At 34.1% G+C, this 12,141-nt stretch overlaps 1 protein-coding gene across 3 annotated transcripts in view; it reads left to right on the top strand.

Annotated features, from left to right (window-relative positions):
- The window catches only part of MMRN1 (multimerin 1), a 61,973-nt gene that overhangs the window by 19,097 nt on the left and 30,735 nt on the right, over positions 1–12,141 (top strand). For 2 of the 3 annotated variants that reach the window (XM_055313144.1, XM_055313147.1), the window contains exons 2-3: positions 1,935–2,054; positions 5,105–5,211. In XM_055313144.1, coding sequence (XP_055169119.1) covers positions 1,935–2,054; positions 5,105–5,211 — 227 coding nt within the window. The remainder of the gene's footprint in view (positions 1–1,934; positions 2,055–5,104; positions 5,212–12,141) is intronic. The other variant, XM_055313145.1, reaches the window with a different exon arrangement.

Below are 12,141 nucleotides of genomic sequence, written 5' to 3'. Positions count from 1 at the left end.
CCAGGGTGGGGTGAGGAGCAAGTGCCGGCTCTAAGAGGCAGAGTCTCCTCATACAGGAGGAGAGTCTCCTCATACATAGAGGCAAAAACTCCTCATACAGGAGTTTTTGAATATGTGAGATAATGCAGTAATATCTTTCAGGCTTTTCAATAAAGCTTAAAAGTTATATATATCTTATACTTCTTCATTGGATTTAACAAGAATAATGTTATTTTTGCTATTGTAAACAGTACCTTTTTCTTAATTGGAGTTCAATTTGCCAACATATAGCATAACACCCGGTGCTCATCCCGCCAAGTGCCCCCCTCAGTGCCCATCACCTAGTCAACCCAACCCCCCGCCCACCTCCCTTTCCACTACCTCTAGTTCGTTTCCCAGAGTTAGGTGTCTCTCATGTTTTGTCACCCTCACTCATATTTTCACTCATTTTCTGTCCTTTCCCTTTATTCCCTTTCACTAATTTTTATATTTCCCAAATGAATGAGACCATATAATGTTTGTCCTTTTCCGATTGACTTACTTCACTCAGCATAATCCCCTCCAGTTCCATCCTCGTCGAAGCAAATGGTGGGTTTTTGTCTTTTCTAATGGCTGAGTAATATTCCATTGTATACATAGACCATATTTTCTTTATCCAGTCATCTTCTGATGGACACCGAGGCTCCTTCCACAGTTTGGCTATTGGGGACATTGCTGCTATAAACATTGGGGTGCAAGTGTTCTGGCATTTCACTGCATCTGTATCTTTGGGGTAAATCCCAGCAGTGCAATTGTTGGGTTGTAGGGCAGATCTATTTTTAACTCTTTGAGGAACCTCCACACAGTTTTCCAGAGTGGCTGCACCAGTTCACATTCCCACCAACAGTGCAAGAGGCTTCCCCTTTCTTCACATCCTCTCCAACTTTTGTTGCTTCCTGTCTTGTTAATTTTCCCCTTTGTCACTGGTGTGAGGTGGTATCTCATTGTGGTTTTGATTTGTATTTCCCTGATGTCCATGATGTGGAGCATTTTCTCATGTGCTTGTTGGCCATGTCTATGTCTTCCTCTGAAATTTCTGTTCATGTCTTTTGCCCATTTCATGATTAGATTGTTTCTTTGCTGTTGAGTTTAATAAATTCTTTATCAATCTTGGATACTAGCCCTTTATCTGATCTGTCATTTGCAAATATCTTCTCCTATTCTGTCGGTTGTCTTTTAGTATTGTTGACTGTTTCTTTTGCTGTGCAGAAGCTTTAAGTCTCAATAATTCATTTTTGCTTTGCCTTCATGGATGTATCTTGCCTTCATGGATGTATCTTGCAAGAAGTTGCTGTGGCCAAGTTCAAAAAGTACCTTTTTAAAATTTATTGTTGGTACATTGAACTGTAACTAATGTTAACTACGTGGCTATACATTTTTATTAATTATAAAAATGTAACTTGATCTTAACTACATTGCTAAACTCATAATCATTTGCATCTAGACTATGTCATAGTTTTTTATTCAAAGTCATATCATCTGCTGCTAGTAACATTTTTTGTCTTTTTTTATTCTCACAGCATTTATTTATTTTCCTTTGTCTTACTGCACACTGTTCAATAGAAGTAATGGACCTAGGTCTGGGTCTCTAATTTAAGTACTAATACTGGTATTTGCCATAAGAGCAATCTTGGATTTTGACTTAACCTTACAGTGGAACAATACAAGTTCTGGTTTAACTCTTTTTTATTAACTTCCTTTCATCTTGTAGTGTGTCTTTACTTTTCATGTTTATAGCAATTCATTAACAAGTATGTTTTCTCTTGTCTCCAGATATTTTAAAGCTAGATACCAATTTTTCAAATTATCTAATCCATAACACTGATAGCAGTAGATGCAGGCCTATGAAAATAATTTTAATGGAAAGAATTCTTTTTGACAATGATTTCTTTTAACAAAAATTGTTTCTTCCTTAGGAATTGGTGTGCTTATGTACATACCAGATTATCTCCTACAGTGATCCTAGACAACCAAGTCACTTATATTCCAAATGGAAGAGGACCCTGTGGCTGGACCAGTGGATCCTGTCCTCAGAGGTATGTGACATTTTTTTTTAAACAGCCACTGCTTATATCGTATTCGTGTATGTCTCTGAATATATAGAGAAAGTTAATCATCTCAGGTATATACATATAATAGGGTCAGGGTAGGGTCATCACAGTAAATTATATGCATGATTTGGGGTAAGTTAAAATGCAGATACCAATAATACATGCCTCATACAGGAGTTTTTGAATATGTGAGATAATGCAGTAATATGCTTAGTAAAGGGACAGGTAATTTGCGAGTCTTCAATAAATGTTAACTTTCATGCTTATTTCCATTTTTACTATTACTTTTATTCTATACCTGATCAATAATCCTGTCCTTGAATTCTTATAAAATTCATACACGGTTTTAAGATTTTATTGATAATTTCAGCTTCATACTAGGTAAGAGAGAAGTCCATAACTTGGCAAGCCACTAATTGCAATGGTGCATGATAAAACAGCTAACTGAGGCCTTTCTTTATATGCCTATCTTAGTGATTCATGTTATTTAATTTCCATTTATTCATGTTATTTAATTTTCATTTTTTAAAAAAAACCTATTTAGGACATTTAAAAATTGTCCTCAGATGTGGGGCTGAGTAACTGATAAATTCTCTGCATTCACACAGTCACATTAGCTTATCTGAGGGTGTTTCAGAAGACCCTGAAATAAAAACTAAAATTATTATTCAGGCCATGATGGCTCATGTTATGCAAATTGTCATACAAATAATTCAGGCAATGAATCTGACACAGTGGCAATCAGGAACAATGCACAGTAAGGATATGTAAAATCAAGGTGTTTCTTACTCCCTGGAGGAATAGCTAAGGTTCATGGTCCAGAGAGCTAAGCACACCTTAGGGATTTGGGAGAGCTGAGCTCCAGTTCCGCTTTCAGCATTTACTCCCTTTGTGGCAATTTCCTCATCGACAGGAGATACAAAGAATGCATTGTTAATTCCTCAGTAATGAAAATATTACCACAGTAACCCCATTATACTGCCCTTCTGAGTTCAAGGTGAGTTTTTTTTTTTCTCTCTCTCTCCCTTTAAATGAACCAGAAATACGTATCTTTATTCTCATCTCTTATCTTTCTCTATCTTTGAATGGGTCTCTCCATTCATTCATTATTTCAATCTAAACACAGTGTTGGTAACTTTTTCTTTTATTATGTCTGAGCCACATTTATCAGGGATCCAGTTTGCTAAAGCAGGGACTCTAATAATAATGCAGCTAACTGCTTGAGTTCATCCTAATAACCTCTAAAGAGTCCTTTTCCAAACAGCCTTACTTTCTATTCAGCTTTGGCTACTGGACTGGAGATATTTCACTGACAAGAGTTATTTACTGAATATAATTTCCTGAAATAAACACAGATAAATGCTAATTTATCTAGCCTATTTTTAGAAATGAAATTTATAGCTCATTTTACAATTAAGAAATAACCTTACCCATATTGAATTACCCTTCAAGTCACAGCAGAAACTAAAACCCAAGTTTCCTAAAGCCCAGTGAATTCCAGCACATTCCCTTCACATGATCAGCGTTTATCCATGAAACTGACTATTGTTGTCTCCATATAGTTGTATGGGACACGCTCTAGATAATAAAACAGAGACTAACCCAAGCAGTATGCATTAAATTCCCGCCTTGATCACTTTTAGATTCGAGACTTTAGCAAGTTATTTCATCTCTCTGTTCCTCAAGTTCTTCATCAGCATACCAGGAGAATAATATATTTTCCACATAGAATTAATAAGAAAATTAAACAAGATATTATATAGTCATTTCATAGGCCCACTTGATAAATATTAGCTAAATATTGAAGTCACAGGGGTAAGGATAATATGGCCAAATTGTATTTGTGATTTATATTTACATATACAGGGCCTACAATTTAGTACTATTCACCATTTTATTGATCGCCATGTTAAAATGTTACCATTTCTTCATTTCCCTTCCTTTTTTTTTATTTTTTAAATTTATTTATTCATGAGAGATACACACACACAGAGAGAGAGAGAGAGAGAGAGAGAGAGAGAAGCAGAGACATAGGCAGAGCAACAGGCTCCATGCAGAGAGCCCAACGCAGGACTCGATCTGGGGACTCCAGGATCATGCCTGGGCCGAAGGCAAGTGCTAAATCACTGAGCCACCCAGGGACCCCCTGCTTCCATGGTTTCTTCTCAGAAATATTTTCTCATGTTGGATCCCTTTCTTTCTTCCTCTCTCTCTCTCTCTCCTCTTCCCCATTTCTTTCTATCAGAGACAAATAGCATATGACAGAAATAGTATTAAAAATAAAAATGTTAAAACTTGAGAAAGGAAAAAGTGCAGGTTAAAAATCATAGTGGTTATCATAATTTCAATGAGATCACTGATATACAGTTTTTATTTTTTTATTTATCTTTTTTGCTATACAGTTTTTAATGTTTGATGTTGATCTGTTTGATGTTGATCTGGGGGAAAACAAATCTTTTTAATTATAAAGATACAAGGAATAATAAGAATTGAAATAAAATAAATTATCCTCATAAGCTATTTTAAAAATAAGATTAAATAAGTTTTAATATTGGTTTAATAAAAAGTATTATCAAGGGAAAAGCTATACTATGTTTGGAGAATGTAAGGATAGGTATAAATTTAAAATACCAAATAGCATAACTCTTCATGCTTTTTGTAATTTATTTAAAGAAATGTAAGTTTAACAATAATACTGATGAGGGACACCTGGTTGCTCAGTTGGTTAAGCGTCTGACTTGATTTCAGCTCAGGTCATGATTTTCAGGGTTATAAGATTGAGCCCCACATCAATTCTGTGCTGTGTGGAGCCTGCTTATGATTTTCTCTCTCCTTCTCCCCCTACTTCTTCCCCTCCCGACCCACTGTCTCTCTCTAATAATAATAATAATAATAATAATAATGTTGATGAAGATTATAATAATAATCACAGATAACATTTACTGAATGCTTCTTGTATTTTAGGCATTGTCTCCAAAACTTTAATTACCCCAACTGATAATTTAATGTGAGACAATAATTGCTCTCCTCTCCAGATCTCAGAAGATATCTAATCCTGTCTACAGGATGCAACATAAAATTGTTACCTCATTGGAATGGAAGTGCTGTCCTGGATTCAGTGGAGCAAAATGTCAGCTAAAAGGTATATTCTAATAGTAATTTTATAATAACACCTAGAAGCATAAAACTTATGAAGAATAAGCAACTAATTCTAGTGAAGAAGAGTTGTATTTTCCCTTTTGAACCACAGTTAATGAACAGGTGGCCAAATCATTAAAACTGTTACCTCTTGAGAGCTTCCTAACTTTGTAGCTACTCTAATATCCTAAATCTCATAATGAGATATCTTATATATTCTTATAGTTATGTTAGTTTTAGAGGATGAGTAAGTGGAGATCTCACTTTTTCTTAACTATATGTTGTGGAGGCATGTCTCATTAAAATATCAGAAATCCTAATTTTGTATTTTAAATAATCACTAGTAATGACCCTATATGAAAAAAAAAACTACCTTCTAGTTTTGTTCCAGTTCAATTATTTGAAATAATATTATGTATGTGAACAAATTCAGTTTTAAAGAAGGGCACTTGATGGGATGAGCACTGGGTGTTATACTATATGTTGGCAAATAGAACTTCAATAAAAAATATATTGAATTAAAAAAGAATATACAAATGTGGCATGAATAATTGTGCTTTTCTTCTTAAATCCTAATAGAGCCATTTTATCAACTGTGATTTTAAGGATTTTCTGGTGGCAAGGCTAATCAAACACATGGTAACCTGCTGTGGGCTAACATCCATGTGGCTATTATTTTGCTTTTGGCTTTAAACAGGTTTCCTTTGAAAAATAAGATATGGCATCAGCATACATATTTTAAATGAATGAATATTACAAGGAAGACCATTAGCAGTGGTGAGGAATTCAATCAGCAGTATGAGAGACTGTGATTAAAAATTAATGTAAGTGTGGAGAAACCATTATGATTCACATTTGAAAAAAGAAAGTTGTAATACAAAATCTCTAGGAAACTTGCGGTTTCGTTAGGGATGTCATAAATGGTTTTTCTAGCCCATTCAGGAGAATCTGTAGGCAAATTCAACTGTAATGTTATTTGTTCTGGGTCTGGCCTGAATTTCAGAAATGTTCTACAAATATAATACATTTTCAGGGTCTAGTATGAATATGTACTTCATTCATAATCAGGTAAAGTAAACTTTTAAATAAAATATCATCTATACCAAAAGTATTTAGAAACAAGGTAATTTAGCATATTCTAAAAAAGTCCAAATATGATCTCACTTTCAAATGATTCCTGAATTTTGTTAGGTGCACAAATAGATTCACAGTGGTAAAACATATTTTTGTATGATCTATATATAGCAGATGTTTAAAAGTTCTGAACAGTATTTAGAATTGTATTTCTAAAATCTAAGACTAGTTTTTTTTTTTATTTTCCTTCTTCTACAAAGAAGGACATCTTAGGAATATATGTTTTTAAAGATTTTATTTATTTATTTATGAGAGATACAGAGAGAGAGGCAGACATGGGCAGAGGGAGAAACAGGCTCGCCGTGGGGAGACCGATGTGGGACTCAATCCTAGGACCCCGGGATCACAACCTGAAGCCAAAGGCAGACGCTCAACCACTGAGACACCCTGGTGCCCTCATTTTAGGAATATTAATTCCATTATTATTTCTTAAAGATTCAAGTGTTTGTTCACAGCATACTTTACTAGAAATTTAGAATGTCATTACACACCCTATTGCACCTAAGGAACTGAATGTTCACGTATGGCAGAAAACAAAATTTTTATGTCAAAGAATGCCGTGAGCTGCGGCTAATAAGAACTGCCATTATGTTATACTTTGTCCTTTTATATCTACTAATCTACAGTCCACTAAGGTGGACAGTATACATCTGTGAGGAAAAATCATAGAAATCCATCATTATAAATGTACATACAAGAAACAAGGCTAGTTGAGAGTTTTGAATATCTACTATATATTGTCATCCTCTTTTTTTTTCAAAGTATCACATGGGATATTTAAATTAATTCAAATAGTTTAGCTCTGATTATTTAATGACATCTCATGTTCTAATTGGAAGTAACCTATGGATATTTTTAATACCAGATTTACAAATCATTATCTTTTATATCCATTAACAAAAATGTTCCAGAACAGATCTGACAATGACTTTCTGTTACATTAGTGTAATTAGAATTACTCATGATTCAGGCATCCGCTGATTAAGCTGTTGTGGAAAGGTCATCTTTCTATTGAAATCTATGGTAGGAATAACTTCCTGATGGCAGCTATGCCCATTGTGTCATGTCATACAATCAATTCGTTATAACAGTGATTCCAATAAAACCTACTGTTGCTCCCTATATTCTGACCATCCCGCTCTTCACTTTTATCACAGTACATAAAAGCTATTGAATTTTTTATTAGTGTGGTTGATGCACTGGTAATATCAAGAACTACTGTGTCCCTTTGTCCCTTGAATCAATCGTGATTATTTCATCTATCCTGGGCTTCTTTTTCTTCCTTCCTTCCTTCCTCTCCTCCTTCCTTCCTTTCCACATTTTCCCCCTTCGGATTCCTCCCCTACTACATCCCAAATCGTCCACCCCCCACCCACTCACCGTATCACACTTTATATATGTGCCAATAATTTTGTTCTTATATGGAAGTGAAAATTGTCAGGTTTCCTTTGACAACACTCTCCAGCATTGTCTCATATGACAAGCAGCCCCAAATATGACAAGAATAATTACTGTGGCTCATCCATTCTTTAAACTTCTTCAGAGCCCTCACAGGTTTGGAATAACTGGTCATGTAGCTACTGTGATAATTTCTTCAGTGCTAGTCCTTCACATCAGGAGATTATTTTACCCATAGAAAATTTGTAAAATACTATATAAATTTTACAAATCCCTACTTCCCCAAAATGTTCATCCCCACAAATAAAATAAATGTCATAAAAGAAAAGTAACAATCTCTTTTTCATTGAGAGTGCAGAAGGGAGATCTTTTTAAATATACAAGGAAGATCCATAGAAGGAATAAAATGGAAGAGCTAGCAATTATATTCTCTTTTATTTCTCCTCCACTTCTCTACATTTTTCTTTTTCTTTCTCCCTCCACGCCTCTATAACTCCATCTCCAACTGTTAGAAAGGGATGTTTGTGATTAGCAATCCATAAGGCAATTCCTCCTGTTTTCTTACTCCACAATATGCTGTTTCTAATATTACTGAACTCCCATACATGCTCATTTTGCTACAATTTAGATAATAAAAATTCTGGCAAAATGTTCTAGATTCGCTTATTAAGAATATTAGTCATACTATCAAGAGGAAACATATTTGTAAAAGTCTAAGTGAATAGAATATTGTTGAGAAAAAAGGGAAGAAGTATTAAGTCTATTAGCAAAGTAATAGTTTTGATGTATTTTACATTTGTTACACCTTTTTAGGGATCAAAGAATTTCAGAAAGGGAATTCAGAAAGGGACCTAATTTTGTGATGTGGGATACAAGACTTTTTTTTGGAATATCAGCAACAATATACTTTTTAAACCAATTTTATGAAATTTGCAATAATGTGCTTTTCCAGTAGATGTCTCTAAAATGTTCTGAAGTAGAACGAGGAAATTGTGGCTTGCCCTAATGACACAAAAGACAGGAATTTAAGTTCAAATAATGTTAGTTTAGAGAGGAGGAAAGAAAAGCTTCTTCATAAATCTGTTAAAAAAAATATCCAGTCAGCTTTAGTCAGATGCTCCATTAGGAAAATTATGTTTTATAAAATGTATCACAGGTATTATGAATGCTGAAAAATGCAATCATGCAGTTCTTGAAATAAACTGACCCCTGCCACATGTTATGAATATATAAAAATATTTCATTTTACAAATGCTGTGAAATAATTCAATAAATTTTAGAAGCTATTATAGCTACTATTTTAATATGGGACTACACCAGTAAAATTATTTTAAAATATTGCTTCAATTAATATGATTATTTAAAACAGAAAATAGTCTCTATATTTCCTCTGTATTTGTATATCTAATTCATTGTGGTGGCGTTTAATGTTTTCCCTTTAAGACAGAACATGATCTCCTGTAAGCATCTAACTCAATTATGATACATTTAGTCAAAAGTCACCATGTATCTTAGTTCTTTGTTGCCTTAAATTGCTTTCTTTGATTTGATTGCCAAATCTCAATAAATCTTTATATCTGTACTGAACATCACCAAGTGAGCATTCACCTGGTATTGCAGGATCAGTGGGAAACTGATCTGGTCACACAGGAATGTTTCTAGTTCTAAGAGCAAGCTTCCTCATTTCTGAGTTACCATTAATGATCTCCTCTATATGCCTCAAAGGTCTAGGGAAAAAAAAGAAAACACTCACAGATAATATCTGTCTAATAGGAGGGGGGAAGATGAGGGGGAGGGGGAAAAGAAAGGAAAGGAAAAGGAAAGAAAGGAAAAAACACCTAATAAGGAAGTTATTGCTCTTGACACTCACTGACCTTGCTTCTCTAAGTCCTTGATCCACCACGGTCAGAGTTTGCATACAGGGGAAAAAAAGAGTAATTGTATTGAGGAAATAGAAAAAAAAAAAAAAGGAATCTTATTTTTTAAATACATTGCATTTTTTAAAAAAAAAAAATCTGGACATTAAGGAGGGCACGTGATGTAATGAGCACTGAGTATTAGATAAGACTGATGCATCAGGGGATCCCTGGGTGGCGCAGCGGTTTGGCGCTTGCCTTTGGCCCAGGGCGCGATCCTGGAGACCCGGAATCGAATCCCACGTCAGGCTCCCGGTGCATGGAGTCTGCTTCTCCCTCTGCCTGTGTCTCTGCCTCTCTCTCTCTCACTGTGTGACTATCATAAATAAATAAAAATTTAAAAAAAAATTAAAAAAAAAAGACTGATGCATCAGTGACCTCCACCTCTGAAACCAATAATACACAATATGTTAATTAACTGAATATGAATAAAACTTTTAAAAATCTGAAATGCATAAGGATCTTTAAAAGTTATTTGACTTAAATAAATGTCCTTCTGTCCCAGTGCCTATCTTTCAGAAAGAACCAAGAAAAAGAGACTTAGAAATCCGCTCTATAGAACAAAGCAAAGGTCTGTGCTGAACTGCGAGATAAGATTGCCTGGGAAATCTAGAATGTATAAGAGTCCTTGTGGTAGGGAATACATTTGCTAAATGAAAAAATAAAAGAGCATCGATCAACCAGGAACTTTATCACAGGAGAGTAACTGACTCCACTGACAGCGATCCTATCAGCGGATCTCCATGGCTAAAACCCATGCAATAAGCTGAGATGAATGCAAGTATTGAACTCCAGGCGACAAACAGAGCTAAGAAAAGATAAACTATTGAATTTGTTAAACAGGCATGTCAAGTTTTTAACAGCCTTGGTAGGGACCCATGATCCAATGAATTTCAGAAAACAGAGATTCATATGACAATTGGATCTCAAGGATCTTAGTGTGATGGTTAACAGTTGTTTCTTTTACTTAGGAGTACAATTTCCTCACCTGGTTCCTCTTAAAACAATTACTTTAAAAATAATTATTTTAAGAGCAAATGGAAAGTTTTACATGCGCGCACACACAGAGTCACAGTAGTTTTTGTTATTTAATATTTAAAGTATTTTTCCAATTACATTTTCTTTAAAATCAATCTTAACTCTACAAAAATATGGAGAAAATTTAATTTTTCTTCTTTCATGTCTATTATGTTTTCATAAAATGAGGAGTGAATTACTGAAGATTAGTAAGCAAGAATACAAAAGCTTTCACTTGATACTTCTATGTATAATTCTTTGTCTTCTTTAAATAGCTTTCTTTTTTTCTCTGATAGTTTTATTTGCTTTCTCTTCCATTTGTCACTGATTCTACAGGGTTTATTTTTTTGTCTTTTTAGTTTTTATTTCTAATCTTCTGCCTTTCTTTAGCATGTCACTTTCTATCCCCTTGTTTACAATGCAGTAAATAACATTTTTCCAGATTGCGTGAATGGTATTTGTCTGAAATACTTTTGACCCTAAGGGAAATAGAAAATCAGACTTGAATCCTCTTCATTTACTTCCTTTTTATTCTTATCCTTTTACTTTTTGCTCAGATTTGTTTTTCCCTCTTGCACATTTAGGATCTTGCCTGGACCACATGACACTGAGAGAACTGTGACTTAAGGAAGTAACTGACCAGTCAGATATGATTCTAGAAGGCTTAAAATACCCTCTACCTCCTTCTATGTGTGTGATATTCTGATATGCTGGTCCTTCTCAAATGCGAAAGGATACTAAGTGAAGTAATGTTATAATCTCTACATTAAATTTGCAACATGTAATACGAAGAGTGAGATACAGAGACTTGATCTCACTGGAATATAATACAACAATTAAAAATAATGCATTACTATTTATAATTAAGCTTTAGCAAAGTATTTTTAGCCTCTGGAAATAAACCCTTTATAAAATGCTGTCATGATTTTTATTGTGTTACTCCACTCCAAGATGATGAGCACCCAAGCTGATCTGTCTCTTGATTATGATGATGGAGTGAGAAGGAGCAGGGGCCATATTCAAACATATTAACAACTAATTTAATAATATCCATTAATATATAAATCAATATAAAAATCAAAGGTTAAAAATGTATTACTTTTATGTTAATGCATATATTTTCAATGCATAAATATATTTCATAAAAATAAATATTGTGGATTATTTAAATAATTAAATATTTAATGGTAATGATTATATTTAATAATTGAATATTTATAAATATATATTTATTAATTTAAAATAAAATATAAAATATAAGGTAAAAGAAACCATGACACAAATCATTCATCTTATTATTCTAGTAATTCTTAAATAATTTCTTAATTTTGGGACATCTGGATGGCTCAGTGGTTGAGCATCTGCCTTTGGCTCAGGCTGTGATTCCAGGATCCTGGGATTGAGTCTTTCATTGGGCTTCCCACAGGGAATCTGCTTCTCCCTCTGCCCATGTCTCTTCCTCTCTTTCT

Source organism: Nyctereutes procyonoides, unplaced genomic scaffold (genome assembly GCF_905146905.1).
Source record: "Nyctereutes procyonoides isolate TBG_1078 unplaced genomic scaffold, NYPRO_anot_genome, whole genome shotgun sequence".
NCBI classification, from domain to species: domain Eukaryota; kingdom Metazoa; phylum Chordata; class Mammalia; order Carnivora; family Canidae; genus Nyctereutes; species Nyctereutes procyonoides.
The sequence above is the reverse complement of the archived record's forward strand: the minus strand, read 5'-3'. Positions and strand labels throughout refer to the sequence as shown.